Source organism: Catharus ustulatus, chromosome 2 (genome assembly GCF_009819885.2).
Source record: "Catharus ustulatus isolate bCatUst1 chromosome 2, bCatUst1.pri.v2, whole genome shotgun sequence".
In the NCBI taxonomy this organism is placed as follows: domain Eukaryota; kingdom Metazoa; phylum Chordata; class Aves; order Passeriformes; family Turdidae; genus Catharus; species Catharus ustulatus.
In genome coordinates, this window is record NC_046222.1 from 91,031,807 (window position 1) to 91,054,353 (window position 22,547).

The 22,547-nt window shown below is 39.5% G+C and overlaps 2 protein-coding genes across 4 annotated transcripts in view; one reads left to right on the forward strand and one right to left on the reverse strand.

The window, feature by feature from the left end:
- CYFIP1 (cytoplasmic FMR1 interacting protein 1) overlaps nucleotides 1–22,547 on the forward strand; it is a 76,045-nt gene that overhangs the window by 47,840 nt on the left and 5,658 nt on the right. The window contains exons 23-26 of the mRNA XM_033053449.2: nucleotides 464–551; nucleotides 11,279–11,422; nucleotides 12,951–13,041; nucleotides 20,879–21,009. Coding sequence (XP_032909340.1) covers nucleotides 464–551; nucleotides 11,279–11,422; nucleotides 12,951–13,041; nucleotides 20,879–21,009 — 454 coding nt within the window. The remainder of the gene's footprint in view (nucleotides 1–463; nucleotides 552–11,278; nucleotides 11,423–12,950; nucleotides 13,042–20,878; nucleotides 21,010–22,547) is intronic.
- Nucleotides 4,099–9,218, reverse strand: LOC116993140 (fibronectin type III domain-containing protein 9-like). 3 transcript variants are annotated; one of them, XR_004417190.1, is made up of 3 exons: nucleotides 8,818–9,218; nucleotides 5,536–6,552; nucleotides 4,099–4,546 (listed from the first exon to the last, which is right to left on the reverse strand). XR_004417190.1 is itself a non-coding variant. In XM_033053458.1 (2 exons), the coding sequence occupies exon 2, from the start codon at nucleotides 6,431–6,433 to the stop codon at nucleotides 5,762–5,764; it is 672 nt and encodes a 223-aa protein (XP_032909349.1). In that variant the 5' UTR covers nucleotides 6,434–6,479; nucleotides 8,818–9,218; the 3' UTR covers nucleotides 4,099–5,761. The 3 variants fall into 3 exon arrangements, 2 of the variants coding, with proteins under 2 accessions (XP_032909349.1, XP_032909348.1); XM_033053458.1 differs by having other exon boundaries at nucleotides 4,099–6,479; XM_033053457.1 differs by having other exon boundaries at nucleotides 4,099–6,552.

Consider the following 22,547-nt stretch of genomic DNA (forward strand, 5'->3'; position numbering starts at 1 on the left):
GCTGCTAGGATTACACTCTTCCTCATGACTTTTTTTAAAGGTAACAATCCAACATATTTCTCCTGATGTGAATTCTGGGGGGAAAAAAGCTTTGAAACATTAAACGGAAGTGTCATGTTCTTCTTTGAAGGTGTACTTCTTTCTCAAGGACTTAATTTTGCAAGCACAGGGAGTTTCCTTGGCCCTGTGAGAAGCTATTGCAACTTAGTTACTTCCCTATTTGTTGGCCTGGGCTAGAGTAGAGGTGAGGAGTATTTTGGGATCCTGCATGCCATGGGAAGAACAGTAATTGTTGAACTGCAGTATGATTTGTGTCCATGCTTTTGGGCAATTCAGGCTGTGTGCTTCCCCAATTTCTACTGGGGCTGAAAGGCTGCTGGACTGGCTTTGATTGTATGCATTAGGTGCACACCCGCTCATCTAAGTATAAATAATGAAGTCTTGTTTTTATTTTTTTATATAGATTTGTTCGGACCGTGCTGCCATTTTCTCAGGAGTTTCAGCGTGATAAGCAGCCTAATGCACAACCACAGTATCTCTACGGATCAAAGGTTGGATTTAATTCCCTTTATCCTTATGGTTTGTTAATGTTTAAAGGTATCAGTTTAAATTATAGAAACTATGGTATATGAAAGTTATGAAAGAAATGGACTGAAATACATTTTATGTGTATTTTAAATTGAAAATACACTTTAAGACATTGCTGTGAAACTCACCATATATTTCAGCCAAAGTACAGTTGATTAGTCTGATGATTAGTCTTACCTGACAGCTAAAAATAAGCCCTTCTCTCAACCAACTTGCATTGTTCAGTTGCTTATAGTGGCAGAGCAGACTCAAAGTAAAGATTAATTACTCATCTGGTGAAGTGAGAACAAAAGCCCATCTTGTGTGCAGCTCTCCCTTGTTCAGTGATGAAGAACTGTGATGACAGAAGAAAAGGGAATAGATAGGAGAAACTGCTTCAGATGTTGTCTGACTTAAAAGGAATATGGATTCTGACCATCTTAAACTGTCAGATATGAAACCACTTCATTTTTCTTTGGAATGTACAACCCAAGAGCCACAAACTCATTGTGATGAGCTTGGTGTCTTGGCTATCTCATCTTCTGTATTAGCATCATGTTTCTTGCTTTGCAGTTAGGTGGATTGGGAAGGTTTATGCAAGTTCTCAGTAGAAGGGTACACGGTGCAGTCACATACTCTGTCCCTATGGCAATCCCCAATAGTGAGGTTGGAAAGCTTGTGTGGGTGACAATTTGGAAGAGTACTTGGTGCAAGGGAACAGCTGTGGGCTACCCAAGTGAGGAAGTTAGCCTGTACTCACAGGATCAATGCTGTGCTCATGTGTGATAGATTTGTTCTCCCTGATCACTGCAGATTTATTTACTTATTCTTCAGAATTACTACCTGAGTCTTAATGATAGTTAAAGACATAGTGCATTAAGATATATTTACATTTTTAATATCTAGTCAGAAACATTGATCTACCTCAAACAGCAGTAAAAACCAGCAGTGCTATCTTCAGCAAATTATTTGAGACTATATGACAAGGTGTCACTCTAAATTTTGCAATGTTTTCTTGAGTATCTGGGTGGCAAGCTGAAGTATGGAAAAGATAAATGAAAATATAAGGATTAAATTAGAGGATGGACAATAAAAAGCTTAAAATTATTTATTATTATTTAAAATATGTACTCAATTATATGTCTAATTTATGCAGGTGTGCTGGAAGTTATGGGTGGCTACTCTTAATATCGACTTCCTACTTAAACATGAACATAATTAGTCTTTGTCTTACTCTCATTTTCTCTTGTACAGTGAAATTTCAATCCAGTAGTTTAGGTATCTCAGGAGTTGCAAATTTCAGTGGTAAAATATCTGCTGCATTTGTAAAACTTTAATGCCTTTAAAATGTGAAGGAGGTGGAAATGGATTCACATGTCTTATTGTGGAATGTTAACAGCTGACTGTCTGGTCCTGTAAATAGTGTTTTATGTAATTGTACTCCAAAAACAGAACAGTAAATTATAGGAAAGTGGAATTTTGTTACATTAGAGTTATTGTGTTCTTTACTATTTTAGGAGCTGACCAGATGCAGTGTAGAGCAAAAACCTGACTGAATTTCACAGAGATTGCTAACTTAATTTGTCTAAGTGATGATACAGTGGGGTGAGTGACAGAAGATTAACTAGGGAACACTTTTTTTATCAGTGAGGTTACATTATTAAAATTAGTTCAGTAATCTTCATAGCAAGAACTATACATTTTCAAAATTCTTGATTATTTTTCTGTATGAGCGGCAGCAATCAAAACGGGAGGGTCTTACTTGCATTTCTGGGGCATATTTCGTAACTAGATAGGCCTATATTAGAAAACACTCATGACTCTCCGTAGTTTTAAGTTTTAACAAGAGTATTTTTTTTATTCTTGACTTGAATGTATTTTGAAATTGGGGATATCTAAGCTGAGTTTAACATTTCTGATTTCTATAACCAGTAACAGAAATTCTTACATTATAGAGGCTACACTACTACAGGAGTAACTAAAGAAATTTTTTGTTTGTATCTCACGGTACTCACATATTCCCAGATATTTCTAAATTGATCAAAGCATCTGTTCTAGATTAATGTGTCTTGATACTTAGACTAGAGAGTTGTAGTAACGTTCTCTTTAGCATCTAGTTTTCTAAGTGGTATCTTCATGTAATTAGCAAAACAAAAACCCGCAGATACAATATACTTCTTCTGGTTGATACGGAAGCAGATTGGTCAGGTGGGAAGGAGCCAGGCTGCAAAAGCTCATTAGCCTTTTAAGTGAGCTGGGTTATTCCAAAAGTTTGGTTGAGCATGGTCATTGAAACCCCTTTACTCAGGTAAAGTATGTGTAGGATTACGTAATGATACTAATGTTAGCAGGAATTCAGCAACATGGGATGAATGCATGAAACATTTTATAATATACATATAAGAAAGTGTATTTTCTGGGGACTTGAACTAACTTGGCATGTTAATGAAATACCTGGTCTTATAGAGATTGTGTAGACCAGAATTGAAGGGTTTTCCTTCTGTCTTATACGATATTTTCCAAATATTGTCATGGTTTTATGTCTCCAGCACTTTGTAGATGCTAACTTATTTATTTTGTGAAAAATACATGTTTGAAAGGTACTGTTCACTGTGAATATAAGATGTTTTGTATCTACCTCTACTGCACAAATTAAGATCAGTTTGCACTATGTTGCAACTTGTTATCAGTTTGGGAATAATTTAGAATACTTGCCCTCTATTCGATGACTGTTGATATTGAGTGGTGAATTATGAAATCTAATACAGAATTGCCTGAATGAACCTAAATTAATCTGTAATAAAACAGCAAGAAACAAAGAATCATGTAGCTCTGTGAGCGTGCGATGACATGAGTTTTTCAAAACTAGAGCAGAAAACAGATGACACTGCATGAGTTGCTCATTTGCAGCAGGTGCGAGTTGAGTTGGTCCATTGCTTGTGAGATGATATGTTTATCTTAGTAGTGCACAGTAAACTCTGTGGGTGGAATGGTTTTATATTTAGAAAAGGTAAATCCCTTGGGAAGCACTTCCATGGTAACTCTTTGCCTTCTCAGTTGGATATAGGCATGTCTTTTACTTATATGTGTTTATTTACAAATAACAAAATGCAGTAGATTAATTGCCTTGAAACTGCTTAAAGACTAACTGCTCCTTATTTTCAGTGTGGCATGTACATGTGTATATAACATAAATATGTTATATGTATATATTAGACTGCCTTAAAACCCACATAAAGAAATGGACATGCAGAGAAGCAAACAGGTTTCCAAGAGCCCAAAATACTGGCAGAGATTTATTGTGTGTCTCTTGGCTTCATCCCTTTAATATTAAAATAATCATTTTTTTGGATGAAAACCTAATCAGAGAAGTGTTACTGTTAATTTGATGACAAGATAATTTTAAAGCATTTTTTCTGTCCTCATTACCCAGGCACCCCTTTTTGACTGTAAACCTGTTGTGTTGGCTTCATGCTCTGATGAGGGTGTTTCAGTGCCTATTTCACATAACACCATCATTTGAAGCAGCAGTGAACTGTTATTCTCACAGTTTATTTGAGACTGACGTGCAAGACAAAGGAAACCGTGTCAGGTGGAAGAAGAGCTCTGCAGCAGGTGGAGAACACATTATTTCTAACTTCACACAATACCTTTTGAAGTGTTTTCTGAAAGTCATGCTCGCCCCCGTTCAGCAAACGTTTCTATGTGTCATGCTTATCCTACTCAAAAAAAAAAAAAGTTAAGAAGATTCATCACACTTATGCCAGCTTCTCCCTAGCACTCTGAGACTTGATGCATTTCACAAGTCGTGGGAATTGTTGTCAAAATAGAGTAGCTGAAACGATCCGCTACCTGCTGTGAAGTATTCGTGGGGAGATCTCCTGCCAAAATTGTATCCCCCCTTAGCTTCCAGGGCCCGGGTGAGAGGGATGGCAGCTGCCCAGCCAGAAGTTCTCCAACCTTCAGTGGTACAACCAAGCTGTGTCAGAGAGAGCAGACTTCACACATACATTCATACCAAGAGCAATTAAGTGCCAGCAGTCTCAGTGCACCTTTCTTTTTTTAGGCATAATATACAGCAATACTAAGATTTATTATGTTTTTATGGAACACAAATGCACTTAATAGGTTTGAAACAGGGTGACTTATACATGTAAATCAGATGACACTTGTCATGTTGTGAGGGTGAACAGATTTCTCTCTGAAGGACCTTGGCACCTTACCATGAAGCTCAAGGCAGAGCGAGATGATCAGCAGGTTTTCTTGTTACAAAAATAAAATGCATTTTGGCATGTTTTTACTTTTTTTCCCCTTTTATTACACATAATGTACTGTGCAATTGGAAAGGAATTTGCAGCTGATTAATGCATATTGTCATTAAAACTGAAAGGGAAAGAGAAAAGGAAGGGCCAGGAGCTGCATCTCTGAATTCCATTTCCTCTGCAGAGAGTCACTGGCCTATGGAGCAGAAGGTAGCTTGTGGTGAGAGCAGAAGAGTGCAAAATATGGTAACCCAGGATATTTCCTTAATTAGACGTGTCCTTACAAAGTCAGTATCTTGCATGTATTTAGTCAGAGGGAAAATAAGACAGATTAGAGAATACAGTTAACCCTGGTGAGTTTGTCTTACATTCTGAGACTGACTTCAGTGGAGATGGGAGGGATAGACAACACCCTGGGCAGTGAAGTGTGCTGTCTGAGTGTAGTACTGTTTGTAGTGTGTGTTTTTTAAAGCAGCTGGGATTGTCAGGGTAAATCTCACACTGGCAAACCACTGCATTCTGTGTGTATGTTCCAGTTGCCTATAGTGTAGCAGTTTAGGTTGCCATCTGAAAACTCCTACTCAGTTTTATTCATGGTAGTTAACAAAAATTCTTTTGGTCACTTTTGATTACTTTTTATATTTGTTTGCTGTTTTAGACTGAAGAAAAGAAACGAAAACATCCCCTTGAAATGTAAACCAATTACCTGCTACATGCTTCCTTTTTGAAAAATGCAGGATGGCTGAAGTGCTCACTTCTAGGGCACTTTGCATGCTTTGTGAACCTTTGCATACAGGCTGTTGGAAAGGAGTGTGGCATCAGAGGTACAGCCAGGAGTGCTGTGGCCAGAAGTCAAAGCTCAGTGCGTGTGATGTGTTTGAAGTAGCTCAGGTATCTTACATAGTAAAAAACTTCTCTTGGATGAAATGTTTCTAATTTATAGCTGAGTGCTGTCCTGTTACTGGGACTTGTTCCTGACTTTTAGAAGATGGCACGATGGGCTCATTGCACACTGAGGGATTCTCTATGATTGTGGCTAGCTGGATGCCGCCTGGATGCTTTTCCTCAGCATCCTGTGTCTGCTGGCTCTGCCTGCTGAACTCATCTGAGGTGTGCACCACGCTTTTGGTCCATGGCTCCTCGTGCAGTTGTTTGGAGGTCCCATTCCGCTCTTGCAAACGCTCGCGTCTCCTGTGGCACAGGAGGTGCAGGCAGCCGTAGAGCAGGACTGCAGCAATGATGAGGAGCAGGACACTGCTGGTGAGCCAGATGCCCAGTGCCAGCTCTTTCTTGGTGTTTCTCGCTGATGCTGGGTCTCGTTCCAGTGTGTTAAAAACTCTGCACTGGTCGCTGGAGGGGTTTGCAGACTGGCAGGTCACGCACATGATGTAGGTTGTGAGGGGAGTCAGGTTTTCAACAACAAAGGAGGAGCGGGTGGTGGGCACCCTCTCTTCCTTCTGAAAGCTCTTTCTGGAGTAGCTGGATAGCATGCTGTTCCAGTTAGGGTGGTACATGATGCTGTAAAAGCTGTCAACACAACCAGCCATTTTTGGCCAAATTACCATTGCTGTGCTTCCTGTGATGTTTTGGACGGTTATTCCCATCAGGATGTTGCTTGGGAGTTTTTTGTCTCTCTTGATGCTGATCTGCCTGTGGAAAGGGAAGATGTTCTTTGGAGAAACTGCAGCACTGAGGCTGTTGTTTGGATCTTAATTGTAGTGCTCTGTAATGTAGAAATGGAGTTTGTTAGGAAAGTAGACTCTCATCCTTGATATTTCAGTGTGAAAATGGGAATGGAGGTTCATGAAATTTGGAGTGTTTAAAAATGTGTATTTCTCTTCCAAGTGAACATAAACTTAGGGAAATTCTACCAGAACTGCTGCCTGTACAAGTGACCAGTTATATCTTGAGAGATGGTGAATTTTTGCAGAATTCAAAGTTGGGGAATCACTTCATTTCACTTTTTCCCAGGTGATTGTAAAAAAAATGCAGCAGTTGGTCTTTTCTCTAAACCTGTGTATTTTTCACTTTATGTTAAGTGGGAAGAGGGGTTGGCAGGAGTTGGTATTAAGGATTAAATGCCTCTACCGTCCATAAGTCTTTATTTTTGCCAGTCACAATCAGTTGAAAAACAAAAGAGTATGTGGAAACATGACCACATATTATTTTGTCTCCAGTATCGTACGTTAGTTTCTTATTCTTAAGTTCACATAGGAACATCTTCCCTATGAAGACAGGCTGAGAGAATTGGGGCTGTTCAGCCTGGAGAAGAGAAGGCTTCATGGAGATCTTACCTTCTGGTGTCCAGATACAGCTTGATACAGCAATACAGCTGGAGAGGGGCTTTTTACACGGACAGGTCGTGATAGGACAAGGAGGAATGACTTTAAGCTTAAAGAGGGTATATTTAAATAGGTTATTAAGAAGAAATTCTTTACTGTGAGGCACTTGAATGGGCTACCAGAGGAAGGTGTCCCTGTCTGTGGCAGGGGTGTTGGAACTAGGTGATAAAAAGGTCCCTTCCAAGCCACTGTTCTGTGACTCTGTGATACTCTCCGTGTTTTGCTGTTAAATTGCACATCTGTAGCCACTGCAGCTACACTGCAGCAGTGACTCTGAACTCTCTACATTGGTGGTATCAGTATCACAATGTTTAGTCTTGGTGCTAGTCAGCCTCTTGGAAAAGCTTTGTCAAGCTTAGTGAAATACAGCTTTCACTATAGCCTACCTTTTGGATAAATAGTGGGGATTTTAAAAAATTACTAATGCTCTTTGCTGTTCTGAGTAATTTTATGTAATCCCATGGTCTGTTTGCCCTGAATTTATACTCCTCCTTGTCCTCAATTCAAATTAGAAAATCTGCCAGTATTTTGAGGTTCTCAGTATGTGTAACCACTGTAAATAGTGAAAGGAAAACACCTCTTTTCTGCAATTTCTCTAAACACATCTATTAAAGAACATCAGCAAGTATTTTCATTTGTTTGGATTGGATTTTATGCTTTTGCTGTTACGATGGTAACTTTTGAGAAAGAGCGTACCTCAGCAATTTAATCTGATTCCTTTGATTGTCAGTTTCCAGTGGCACTCGTGGAAGTTTTTTTCCACTTTGAAAGTTTCTCACTTTTTTATGACTATAAATACCCATTACAGTAACACTATTTAATTATTTATGACTTCATTGTGAAAATTGAATCTATTTTTTTTTAAGATCAAGCTTAAAATGTTATATTTCCTGGATAAATAGTAATTAATTATTGAAAATTCTCCTGAGGAAAAAAGCTTGTGAGATTTGCTCCTAATATATTCTGAAATTATTCTGTAATACTTGTGTTTTATACTAGATAGGAGACTGGGAAAATGTATATTTTATGGGATATTTTTAAATGAGATTTAGATAGTGACATTACATTAATAGTAAGAATTCTGTGCCTGTTTCTGTATGAAAATTGTTGCTCCAGGCTTTTGGATTGTACTTACTGGGAAGTGGGAAGAAAAATATGTGTGTTTATTTTCATGGCATTGTAAAACCGTGGGTATGACTGATCTGGATAGATGCTGCTTTGCTAATTCTGTGGTAAATGCACCTTTTTAATACAGCAACAATATAAAGGAACTGAGTTTGCTATCAGATAAACTTACCAAACAGACACATTTTGGCATCTACCCAACTACTGCAGATATTAAAATAGAGTGAATTACTGAGATCAGAGCTTTTACTTGCTCAGTTACCTTCTCTTTAGCTAGTAGATCCCTATTACTTAAAATTAGACGTTTTTTTTTATAGAACACTTTCTAACAGAGCCTAGGAACAATAGTTTCAACAGCTTAATCCTCATTGCATTTTGTAAGTAGAATGAACTGTAATTAAATAACAAGAATGCATTTCTATTGTTGCAAATCATCAGTTATTAAGAGACACACACTTAATGACATGTAAATATTTGGAAAAGCCATCTAATGTTTTATGGATCATAAAGTCAGTACTTACCGTCACTCCCTGATGGAAATTCCAGAATACAATTTCTTTATGGTGATGCTGCTGTGAAAATGTTACAAACACCAAATTTTTTATATCTCTTTCTACTTGAATTATTTCCTGACTGATCTCTGTTTGCCAGTTTGCTTTTTCTTCTCCTCAGATTCTCTGGACTGAATTCTCATTGCTTGGTGATTTCAGTTTTTTTCTCCGATGCTGCTGGTGGCATGGTTTCTTTGTCTCTTCCACTTAAATTCCTGCAAGAGCACATCTTGTCTAAAGATGCTGTTGCCTTGCTTTTCAAAAACCACACAGGAGAAAAAAAAATAATGTCTTTCCCCCTGACTCTCTTGCTTGCCTTCCCTTGCCAGTATGCTGCCTGAGCATCCCTGTTATATACTCTTGTGTGTGGACCAGTGATGCTGTGAGTGATTAATGTTAGCACTTTGATGACATCAGCAACTAACAACTCTTTCTTTTTTTTTTTTTTTTTTTTAATTTAAGTAGGAGAGGGAGCAAGTATAGCTTGAAAAGTAATGTACAGCAACTTCCCTTCCCTCCCTTTTCACCTAAACCCCACTCTAGTTAGTGGCTTCTTCCCTAAGGATTTTATGCTTTTGTGTCTCACTCGCGGGGGGGGAATGATGTTGGTGTGTAATGTTGTTTTCTAAACCCCTTGCTACAGTTTAGAAAGATCCACTAATCCAGTGTTTGCAGCAGGGCTGTAAATTTTGGGTACTTCCCCATGAGGTTTACATGAAAGATGTAATTTTAGATTCACTGGCTTCTTATTGTTATGTATTGCCAAGTTTTTTAAACACCAAAATCATGATTTTAGGGCTTGCTTTTCTATGCTGTGTAAAGAGAGGTTCCCTCCCCTTAACCTCATGGTAGTAAAAAGTTTTAACCCACTAAAATAAAATTATTCTTGTGCTGTAGCCGAAATACATAGTTCTGTCATGTTTGTTGTAGGAGACCTATCTAATTGGAAACACCAAAAACAAAAAATTAAATCTCATCTTTTAAGGGCAATTGTATAAATCCTTAGTTTATCAGGACATTCATCTGCACATATGTTCTTAAGGTTTTACCAGCTCTCTCTGCTGTCTTTGCCCCAGACCTTATTTTTGTGTGTGGAGAGCTATGGAAATGCCCAGGTTGTACTAGAGGGATGCAGCTTTAGGCTGTCCCCTGGTGGGACACAACTGGAGTTTAGCCTTTTAGCCAGCTCTGATGTAACAGCAGGACTGTGTTGTGTACTAGGATTCTAATAGTTATCCAAGTGTCTATTTTAGTTTGTATCTAGAATTTTTAAATTTCTAAGACCTCAGTTGGTAACTGGTGTTTACATAGATACATACAACATAAATAAAAATGTTCATATTCTATTCTGGTTGCTTCAAAAGATGATTTTAAGTCCTTTTATGAGAATAAAATCCTTCAAGAGCTTGGTAGAGTTTTTTGAATTGAATTCAAACTAGCTTAATGCCATGTATTTACAGCATCTGGTGTTGACTTGCGTGGGTAGTTAGGGCAGGATCTGCATTGAAGGGAATGTTCTTCCCGGAAAATGTTCTGTTACAGCTGTGTGTGAAGCTGAAAGTTTAACAGTGTACTGTTTTCCATGTGTGTATTAGAGAGAATGAAACTGCAAAAAAACTAAAGGAAACAGTCCCTTCTGTAAGAAAGGTGGCCAAGATTCCTGCTAAAATTAAATTTCAGGGTACTAGAAGAATAACCCACTTGCAGAATGGAGGATGCTAAGTTAAGCCAACCCTGTCTAATCTGCAGCTTCAGCAAACAGTTCCTAAATCCCCACATCACATCAGTCTATACAGCCGTGTTCACTTCAATAGAAATAAACATGGCAAAGCACCTGGTCCTATTTACACAAGTCTTGAAGAATTTCCATGAGGTTACATCACAGACTTAGATTTGCTTTGATCTTGTGTACAGCAAAGGGGTTTGTAAAAGAAAGATCCTTATTAATTAGTTGCAGAGAGCAGTAACTGCAGAAGATTTTTTTTTTGTAGTTGAGTACTCAGAGACATAATTCACCTATTATGAACAGAAAATTGAAGTAATTTCTTTCAAGATATTTTGTGCATAAAATGGAAGATAAAGGAATAGAAGTTGTGCTTTAAATTCAGGGATCTCAACATGGCACTGACTGCTTTTTACCCTTTTATGCTTGTGTAAACAGAAAAGTACAAAAGAGAAAATGTTTGTGGCTTTATAAATGATAAATAAAAGATCTTTACTTGAAAAAAAAGTGCTCACAAATTTGTCTTGCTAATAGAGAGATTTTTGTTGAAGTTTCTGCCTTACAAAATTGTGTTTTTAAACTTCTTCCAGTGAGATGCAAAGTTTTTATTTCAGTTTTAATGTACTTTAAAATGACATTTAAATTACATTATTGTTGAGATACAGGCAGACAAAATTTTCATTAATCTTATCTTTTTTCTTGTTTTAGGCATTGAATTTGGCATATTCTAGCATTTACAGCAACTACAGGAATTTTGTTGGTCCCCCTCACTTTAAAGTCATTTGTAGACTTCTTGGATATCAGGGCATTGCTGTGGTGATGGAGGAGTTGCTGAAAGTTGTCAAGAGCCTGGTATGTTAATTGTCTTTGTTTTTCTATTAGTCCAAATAGTTTCTTACAGGAAATGTCTCAGAAAAACAAAGTGAAAGTGAGATCCTGGATAAAAGTAATTAAAATAACTTCCATTGAAATTTGATATAAGCTGTGCTTGACAGGACTCAATGTCTTGTGTGAGTGATGGAAAGAAGTGCCTTGGTGCCCTGACCAGTGTTTTGAAAACTTTGGACTGTTCATTGGGGATTAATTTAATTTGTAGTGACCAGAGCTGTTAGGGCCTAGATAGGCTCTGGAAAAGTATGAGTATTTTAAATTAGTTGATTTAAACTTATAGACCATACTCTACCTTCACTTCCTTGATATTTTTTGAAAACAACTGTAGTGTGCTTTCTGCCTGGCACCTAACTTCAGGGCTCTCATCAATGACATGACTGATAGATGGCTCCTTAACAACAGGAGTTTAACCTCTGTGCTTGATCAGCAGTGCTGCTCGGGCAAGTTTTGAAGACATTATCCACACAACCTAGATATCCTGTATTGGAAAAGACCTTCTTTGTAACTGGGTGCTGGCTGTTTGCTGTACTAGTAGAATCTATATATACAACCATAGTGCATTGCAGTTAATTTAAGCCAAAGAAATTATATTTTCCTCCCTGTTTCCTGTAGGAGCATGCTGCCAAAATAATCCAACTGTACCAGGGAAAGCTGTGGTATTCATAATCATACTTCAGGCACTTGACAAATTTGGCAGTTTGTTTACAGTGATTCCCACAATGTACTAAGTATGTTTTTTATGTTCTAGAAAGGGTGAATCCTGCTTGAAAAGGTGCTATAATTTAATCTTCAGGGAAAGAGGAAAACACATTTTTCAGGGTTTGAGTGTCAAGTATTGGTTTGCTGTGTTTTATGAGAGGGTTTTTTTTTCTAACTTAGTGGTAAATTGTCTGAATTCATTAAGGCGGCATTGAACACTTAGGTCACTTATAAAGAAAGTTAAAAGTCATGGAGGCGGATATCCTGCCAATGCCTGATGCAGATGCTCAGATGCAGGGAAACAGAAAAGGGAGAGGTGTCTAGTGGTAGGAAGACAGGCTGACTGGAGGCTGGAACTGTATCAACTGATATGTCCAGAAGAACCGATTTGGGCTGTTGCAGCCATTCCTAATCTTAAGGGCTTTTTTTCATGTTGCTTTTGAACACATTTGGGTTCTTTTTGAATGGATTTGAAAGCATTCAAATGCAACTTTTTAACCAAAAACATAAAAGTTAGTTAGACAGTAAAGAGTCTGTAAGAGAAAAACATGTTTTCCTTTTTTACCTTCCTGGCCTTAGCTGTTGTGCTGCTTTTCTTGTAGCGAAGGTGGCTAATGCCATGTGAACTCTTTAAATTTGAAAAAGTTGCCTTTTTAAGGATGATGACTAGCAGAAGTAAGTGCAAGATTTTTAGGGCTCTTTCAATTCACATATATTTTGCATGCAGTTTGTTGTAAAGTTTTGCAGTTCAACAGCACTGACATGTTTACATGCACCTGTTTTCTCTTAGTTACAGGGAACCATTCTTCAGTATGTCAAGACCCTAATGGAAGTGATGCCCAAGATCTGTAGGTTACCAAGACATGAGTATGGTTCTCCAGGTTAGTTTGTGTTTGATGTTACCTTAGCAGCCTTAATAAGGTGATACTAACCACTATCTTCTCAATCTCTCATATCTATCTTTCCCTCCCTCCTTTTTCTCCTGATAATCAGTTTTAGCCTGGCTTTGGTTTTTTGTTTCTTTCTTTTTTCCCTCATAAAAAGAATCATAGAGTGCTATGCTTTCTGAAAGTACTTAATGAAGTTTTAAGACTTCTGCATGTAGGACAAAAGGATGACAATCTGTATAGAGATGGCCTTATGACATAATTGATCTTGGGCTGGGATGTCTACAATAGTTTCTGTTTCTCATCTTTCTCATAAGCGTGTTGAACTTTTGCCTCAGCAGGTTAACCTCTCACATTTTTTCTGTTTAAATGTCTAATTTAGATAACCCAGTTCTCTGGAGCAGCCTCTAGTCCCTTTTCCTTTGCCCTCACCAAATGCAAGATAAAAGGAGTGATACTGCTGGGAGGCAAACTGGTCCTGCCAGAATAGTTATGTCTGAGAGTTGTGTGGGGTGCATCTTAGCCTCTCAACAGGAGGTGTGACAGTTGCAGAAGAAGAAATGGCATTGAAAGCTGCTTGCCACTCTGGAGAAATAATTGGCTAATTAGTATTTATCACATTGTTCACTGAAATTCTGAATCTGCTTTCCCCTTCAAAATATTCCTCCTTCACAACTTCTAATTAACGCAAATTAGTCCTTCCATGTGCCACCCACCTCCTAAGTTTATTTTTCCAGAGTCACTTAGTTTTATTAAATGCCACTCCAGCTGGAATGAAGTTGGGTTTTTTCTGCTTCCCACAGTATGCTTGACGTTCATTACCAATGTTAAACGAAATTGAGGTCTTACTAAGTGTTTCCTTCCTGTTTTTCTGCCTGGAGCGTAGAAATGGATGAATCATGGTAGTTAGAAGTATAAAAATAATCTCTCTGAGGCTTTTAGCCATTCATTAATGTCTGACCGCAAACCCATTAGATATTCTCAAATACAGATAATGCATCACCAGGATCTGTGATGCTACAGGTCACACTAGGAAGCTTGCCAGAAATCCTTGCTTGTAAGGGCTAAATATTTGGCAGAGGATGCCCAGGGATTTTAGGAGAAACCTTTCTCTTAAGTTTGAAAGACAATCCATCCTATAGAAAAGGCAGAACTTTACTGGTGCAATGGTAACAAATTATTTTGACCTTATATTTATTCTTCCAAAAGAAATACCATTTATTTAGATGCCTACTGTACCAAGAGAGCAAAGCAACTCTTGGTTTCACAATGGAATGTCATACATAGTTTTAGAATTGGACTGGGTCTCAAAACCCCACCTGATTCTCCGCTCCTTTACTGCCCCTGTTCCTGTCAGGTTTTGTTTAACGCATATAGTTTTGCTGTTCCTAACTATTTCTAGCAGAGGACACATAATAACCCTCTGGAGAGTCTCTTCCAAGAAATGCAGGGACAACCTTTATAGCTCTGTCATGCCGTCACTCCCTTTCCTTTCCAAGTCACCAGACAGAAGAGGCTTGTGGAAGATCAGGACACCTCCGTCACTCACTCACAACGGGGAGAAACTGTCCTGTGCTCTCTGACACCTCCCCATCATGGAGCTGTCTGCCCTTGGGCCAGTGCTGGCTGATAAAGGAAAATGTTCTCTGTGATGAGGATGTGCTGTAGATTTTAGCATTCATGAGGAGAGGAACTGCCAGACTGTAGAAGGGCAGGCTCAAAGCCTGCTTTGAGTCACTGTCCTCTTGTTTCTGTGCTAAATTCTCCTCTTCAGCAGGCTTTGCCACACCTTATTTATGTGTTTTGTCACAGAAAATGCAAGCCAATACACACCAACTGTTGTCTGTTCCCTCCTCTGCCTCCAAAAGCTTCCTCAGAAGTTGTTAGTTTTAGTAGTAAGCCTGAGTGCTGTGGGGGTATGTTTGTGTGCTGCTTCTATTCTTTCATAACAAATCATTTAATAACTTCTTTCTAACTGGGACAACCTACATATACAGACCAAAACTGTGATTCCAGTCTTTAGATGATGTATGTAAATTCTCATCTATCTTGAGGTAACACGCATTTATTAATTCAGAATTAATTTCCTGACTCCATTCTCCATGTGCCAAGTGATTTAAGCACACTCAGTAAGTAAGCCTGTAGCTCTTTCATGCACTTCAGACTTTTCATTTGGAGAGTTTTGTTTGGACTCTGCTGATTGCAATTCCTTGACCCCTACATATTCAGCCTTCTGGACTTGTGGATTTCTAAATGGTGATTTATTGCTGCTAAAAGGAGCAGGGTACAGACAGTGGCATCAGAGTTGTTCAGGACTCCTCTTTGCCAATAGGTTTGTTTCCATAGGAACAGTCTAAAGCAGTGGGGAACTTGTTCATCTTGTAGTCATAAAAATATTTGGCTAAAAATACATTAAGCATAAAGATTTTTAAAGGGACCTTTTAAAGTTGCTAAAGCTCTTAAAGGAATATTTGCCTTGTAGAAGTTTAAGCTTGAAATTTCATCTTGAAGGTAACATTTTCTTCTACTGTTTTTTTGAGTATTTGAACATGTCATTTCTGCTTTTGATGAATAAGTATCCTGCCACTCTGAAGTGTCATTGAATACCCATGAGGAAAAGTAGTTTATCAGCTCTGCTGTGAGATGAAGCTTTTGTCAATGGTATACCACCCCTCCAAAATAAACTTGATAAAAGATCAATGACCTTAGCAAAATACAAGCTTCATGAGAAAGTAACCAAATTGTGTATTTTTTCCTAAGTGTACAATTTCCATGTTTCTTCTTTAAAAAACAAAAACTAACAAAACCAAACCAAAGAAACAGGACACTCAAAGCTGGTGCAGGACAAAGCACATGTTATCCCAGGTCACAGTTTCTGGATACGTGTATGTCCTAGTTTGGAAGACAGGTGTCTGCTAAGAAAGGCAGGAGCCTCTCTTTGAAATGGAGAATGTAAACCCCCTCCCTCCAAATTATTATCATTTTGAAATCAAGGGGCTTTCAGGCAAAGATATGGGAATTAGGAATAACAGTTCTTTACTAGGGAAATTAAAATAGAAATGTAGTGCTACAAAGAAACAAACTCCAAACCCTGACACAGTCAGAGTACAACCTGACATCCCGTCAGGCAGGGTGTTGGTAGCAGTCCCATTAAATGGTGGCTGCATCCTCCTGCAGTGACAGATGTGATTCAGTTGAAGCAGTGCTCCTGCAGAAGGTACAGTTTCCCTCTAAAGGTCCAGTGGTGATGTGGAGAAATCCGGTTTTCCCTCTGGAGTCCAGTGGAGAAAGGGGCTACCTTAGTGTCCTAAAACCTCTGTTTTTATCTTGGTAAGAAGTGTTGGGCTCTTCCCCCTGGCTGGAGCAACTCCCAATGGGATGCAGTAATTTTATCAGTCACACAGTGGGACTCAATGGGCCATTAGCAGAAAATGACTCGCTTGAGGTAGGATGGGTTGTGAAAAGATAAAGAACAATGCCCTGCCTGGTTTCAATAGATGACCCATTAGCAGAATATCTCCCACGGAGATAAGGATCACTGCCCCCACCCTCCACAGATTGTGATAGAATAGATACCTTTTATCACACTCTGTAATGTAACCCAAAACAATGTATATGCTTAGACTTGATGACTATTTCCATTGAAAGGAATGAATGGCAGTACTGTTGATATGCAGAGTTAATAATGTCTCTTGTAAGCCAGAGAAGTATTTCTTTGCAGGATTTAAGGTCTCTGTGAAAGTGAACATAAACTAAAGGTCGTAATTTCACCCAGTTTCTTGGGAGCAGATTTATTCCTGCAGATTAGAAGATTTTATTTGATAGTAGTCAGCTCAGTTCTTTGCAGAAAATAACCCAAAACACAGCTAGACCAAGAATTATAATCAAGATCCAGTTTGTAGTCAGAAATTCAGTTCTAGAATTCATAGCTCATTTGTGTCCTAATCTTTTAGGCACCAGAATTGTTATAAGCTCTGGAATATGTTTGATTTCAGTCTGTAGGTATGATTTGAGAAATGAAAAGTGACCAGAGTGAAGGAATCCAACCAGCTTTGAGTTGACTGTGTTGATTTGCTCTGACTTCCTAAATTAATCAGTGTACAGACTGCACAGCTAAAACTTGGCATCTGCTGTTTGAGTGCTGTTGAGGCAGGATTTTGGAAGAAGAGAGGGAACCTAATCCTTTACTAATCTTCTGTACTTTACTGGATCTATTCTATATCAACAGTCTTTGCTTCTATTGAGATCTGTGTAAATCAGAAACTGGGATTATATAATCAATTATTATGACACCTAATGTTGTTCCGTCTGCAGGAATAGAGGGATTTAATGAATTCCTCTTTCTTGGAGAGGAGGAGCAAAAAGCCTTGATTCATTTACCTTGGAAAGTTCCGTGTATATATAACTAATTCAGTAACTTATAAATTCCACCCACCAACAGAATTAGAGGAAGAAAGAAGGTTGCAGGCAATTAAGTGAAATTAACTTTCCTAAGACACTTGTTCTTTTCCCAGGACTTTAATAGGCATGCATAGTCTTTCATAAAAATACACATCTGCCTACTGTGCACAGAAGTGTAATTTGGAATGGCATTGCTCAAACATTAATGAAAACATGATGATGCATTTCTGCCACAGGACTCCACTGGAGAGCAGATTGTTCTTTCATCAGAAATAGCCTGTGTAGCTCTGTAAACTTTCTTCTGTTTTGCTGGTAAATCAAGCTCTTGATCCAAAGGGAAGAAGTACACTAATGATGGCAGCATTTTGAACACCTGCATGCTGAATACTGGCTGTCAGATTTTCAAAATAATACCACAATTTGTTCATGAATGTGTGTGGGTGTGCCTATTTATTTATCTGTGTATGGAGGCTGGGGCTTTGAGTGAAGAAATAAGGGACTTTGTTAAGGACTTTGAGAGGAGTTCTGTCACGTGGAGTGACTGTAAAAGACAGTAAGTAATTTTCATGGTATGAACCTCAAGCCTTTTTGACTTTTACTATCCTGCTGCTTTTGGGTGCACTTAATGTCTCATTTTGGTTTCAGCCATACTTTCAGTAGGAGTTTCTTGTTTCTGGTCACAGTTCTCTGTGCTCCTCCTGGTTTCTCTCTGTGCCGTTCTGCTCCTTTGTATTTGCTTTAGGTGACATTGGTTATTCTTGGGATTTCTCTGCCCATGAAAAAAATATTTCTCATCTTTCCAGATGTCAGCCTTTTTTCTGAAACTCCCCACAAAATCCACAGGCTGGGTAGGGGATTGAGTGGAGCCTGAAAACCCTACTCTTTTCCATCCCTGTCATGACCAATAGTTGTTTCCATGTTTCAGCAGCAGAATCTTCCTTGCTGTTCTGCTCAGCTTCTGTTTTTCACCAAGCTGCTCTCCACCCACCATCCAAGCTAAAGGGAAGAGCATGTCCCATGGCCATGCATCTGTTTGCTCAGATAGTGCTTTCTCTCCATGGTGACCCTGTGGAGAAGTCTACAGCTCCTCATGGTGTTTCAGGGAGTCTTCCAGGCCTTCTGTTGGTTCACCATCAATCTATGTCTGTGTATGTGGCAAAGATCATAAGACCAGAAACATTGGTAGATGTTGTAGTTTGATTTCCTCGATGGCACAGACTTAAGTCCAGGATAATGCATCAGCCTTTTTTTGCAGAAAGTCTTGGAACGAGGAAAGTATTTGACTTCTTAGAAGGCCTTTCTTTCTAGATGTGGAAATCCTTTCATCAAGAAGCACAAAAGAAATACTAGGGTGTGTAACTAAAACACACTGGAAGTTTGTGATAAAGCTGCTTTCAGTTCCCTAACTTTGCATTTTCTTCCTAGTATCAAAAACTTTTTGTGGAAAAATTTTCAACCTTTTCAGTCTCATCTCTAAAGTGGGAGCTCCAGTATTCAGCACTGCAGCATCTCATTGCCATGGTGGGCAGGCATGTTTAAAATGACAAACACAAGTGTTCCCTGCTCCTCACACACCTGGAGATTGTGACTGGCTGGTATCCTGCAGTGTTCAATGAACACTGACAGCCTTTTCCCACAGCTTTTCCATTCCACAGTCCCTGTATTGTGGGAAGGTGGGAATTGGTGATGTGCTGGCATTGGTTGCTTTTTAGCTAGTTGTAAATGTGTTACCTTGGAAAAATTAAGCTCAGCAAGCTATGTCTAACCCTTCTCCATGAGTTTTTCAGTTCTGCTTTTCTCTCAAGTCACCAAAGTACTAAAGTTAGGCTTAAAATTCACCTCCAATGGATACATGTGGGAACATTCATTTACTGTTAATTTTCTATTGACAAACAGTTGTTTGAGATGTAACAGAGCCATCCGTGCATCCTCTCATCTTGCACTTTATTGATGTTTTGTATTACTAATTTTAATAATATGAAGCTTTCTGTAGAAGTGTGTGGGTTACCTATGCAATTATTTCCTTCATTGTCTGTTTTCAAGTTCCTCTGCTGAATTAGAGAAATTTCCTTGGAAGCGATGCGCTTCAGGCTGGATTTCATGTTTGTGTGCTCTCTCCAGCCATTGCCTCACTGGGTAGATAGCCAAGTTTGATCTCCTGCATAAGAAGTGTTCATCAGTTGTGTCAAAGGAAATCATGGGCAGGTGCTGAAGGGCATCTGTGTTCTCTTTCCTTGTCTTCTCTCAATTGCTTTAGATGCAGTTGGGAGATTTATCTGGCTTGATTCAGTGTAATGGAAATGAACTGCCAAGTGCAGCATTCAATTTGAAAGCTTTTTATTATGCATCTCCTTCTCAGTCAAGTGTTTTGGTGGCTTTTTAGAAAGCACAGGCTTGTGCAGAAAGATGGAGAAATGCTGCTGAGAATTAACTTGTAAAAAGCTGAAGAGCTGTCTGACCTACTGTAGTTCTCTGCTCTTCCTCTCCCGTCCTGTAAATGGCTTTAACCTCTGAAAGGTAATCAGACTGGGTCTCTGCAGAGGCTACTGAGCCTGTGGTTTCCCGGGCTTCTCTCTAAACAAGGGACTGTGCAGCCTTTCTGGGGTTGGAGGGCAAGGAGCTGGAGGTCCACCAGCACGTTAACACATCACCGCTGTTTAGCAGAAGTTTGTTGGAAAGGACACGTGTTTGTGTAAACTATGTGGGTTTGAAAGTCGTAATTTTAGCTGTTTTTTAACAGCTTTTGCAAAACTTTGACAGAAACTGGCACTGTCAGAGTCACAGCCTGACACTACCCCTCTTCCCTGCATCTGAGCTCTCTGCTCTTTGCTGGCTCTGTCATCCATGAAAATAGCAGCTGTGAATTGAGTGTGTCAGTGGTGCAGCAGGTTGGGGAATGGTGGCTGGAACAGGACTTAAAGCAGATGAGAGCTCGAGTCTCTCTTCCTGCTCCTGGGTATTTTTTTCTTACCTCTTATACTGACTCCTTTTTCCAGGAGTGAAAAGTTAGGCACTCCACTTTGCATGGTTTATCCACTTAAAAAGGCTAGTGCACTGGCTTGGCACATCATAATCTCTGAGTTTTAATGCATTTAAATGCTGCTCCTTTCAGTTTCCTCTAGGCTGCACGTCTGGAGATAAAATCTCTTATGCTGATACATGGAGAGGGAACTCTAAACCTGCGCCCTTGGTTATTTGTATTCTCAAACAGTGTATGGATGCACATTTGTGCAACCTTTGAATAGACAAACTGGTTAAAAAACGGCTTTTGAAGCAGAAATTGAAATTAATCCTGATCTCTATGACTCTTATTAACATGGCCAGTATCTTTTATCTGCTTTCCTGAGGTAACAGTGTGCCTGGGTGGTCATCACTAGATTCTGTTCTGGCTCCTGTGACTTTGTTTTTTTCACTTCTCTTCTGATTTCAGGTATCTTGGAGTTTTTTCACCATCAGTTGAAGGACATTGTTGAATATGCAGAACTGAAGACTGTCTGCTTCCAGAATTTACGGGAAGTGGGAAATGCTGTCCTGTTTTGCCTCCTCATTGAACAGAGTCTGGTAGGTGCCTGCTGTGCTAGCTTAAAATCCATCTGTCTCTCAAAATGTACTCTCATATTTTTGTTACTTACGTCATCAATAACAAGGTTGAAATCTGTGAGTTTGCTGTTACTGATGGGCAGATGGGTAGAAACAGTTCCCTGCACTCATCTCTTAAGTCTTGCAGGGGCTTTCATGTCTGTTAGATACAGTGATGCCTGACTTTGCTGGGTGAGAGACGTTGTCTCTTGCATGATACCTGAGGATCTGACATTGCAATCTTAACCATAAATTATAATCACATATGGCAGTCCTGCAGCCAGTCACAGTGTGGCCACTCTCTGTGTCAGGGAGTTGTGCATCTGGTACTGCTGTATTCCTTTCCTGCGTGTCATTTCTGTTGAGGTCTGAAACATCATAAGGTTACCGTGGAGATCCTTGGACATCCTCATTGCTGCTTGGATGGCTGATGGTGCAGAAATTCACTCATCTGTCCTAGCTTGAACGAAACTGTGAAGCGTGTCAGTCTTCCAGCTGCTTCTGATACATCTGGAGTCTACCTTACACTGTGTAAACTCACCCACTGCTGAGGGCACAGTGCTACAATTGATCTTTATCCCTAGCTCCAGTTTCCTTTTTCCACCCTTCTTCCTTGTTATTACTATTTGCTGTTCAAACAAGGTGCCCAAACCTGTAATTTATTTGTTTTGGGTGCTTACAGAGAAAAGGTGGGCATTGATAATAGATCAGAACAAGAACAGGTGTTCTGGCTTCCCTTTCTTTACCTGCATGGTGCTGTTGAATGTTGGGTGGGGGGGCATCTCTTCCTGCTGTGCATACAGGCACTCTGCCCAGGCTGTGCAAGTTCACGGTGCTGCTGAGGTTGGACAGCACACAGAGATCTTTGCTGACTGCAAAGCAGTCACGTCATTTCCTCAGCAAGCTGGCTGGGGGCCTGCTGTTAGACAAAAATAAACCCTCACGGAAGGCTTCTCTAGGCTGTATTAAAGCTGCCAGTGTTAGATAAGGTAATGAAGACATGCTGTTCCTCAGGGTTCCTGCTCATGGTGTTAGAGGATGCCTCCTTCATGGCAGAGAGTAATTGTAGGGTTGGGTGACAAGCAGTCAATAATGGCACAGCTGAAACAGAATGAGGAGCTGGATTACTTTGGATTCAGGCTGAGTGGGTGCATGGTGAAAGGCCAGGCAGGCAAGGACCCTCACTCCATCCTGGGAGGATTGAGGGAGTACCAGAGTGACACCAGCATGGAGGTGCCTTCTTTGGGACACCCCCAAGGTTACCCTTTGCAGTCATACACCCGTGCTCACTGCCTCTCCTCTTGTTTTGTCCTCAGTCAGGCCCCCATATCCTGTCATGTATTTCAGTATTTTTCCCTTGTGGTTATCTCCCATAACTAATCTAAACTTTAGCACAGTGCAAAGTGTAATTCTGAGTGTATCTGTGATAGTGGATGGGTCTTGTTCATCCTGACTGCCTAACACATGCATTTCCCTGGCTGACATCAGGGAATTAGACTTGGAAAAGGCCCATGAGCCCC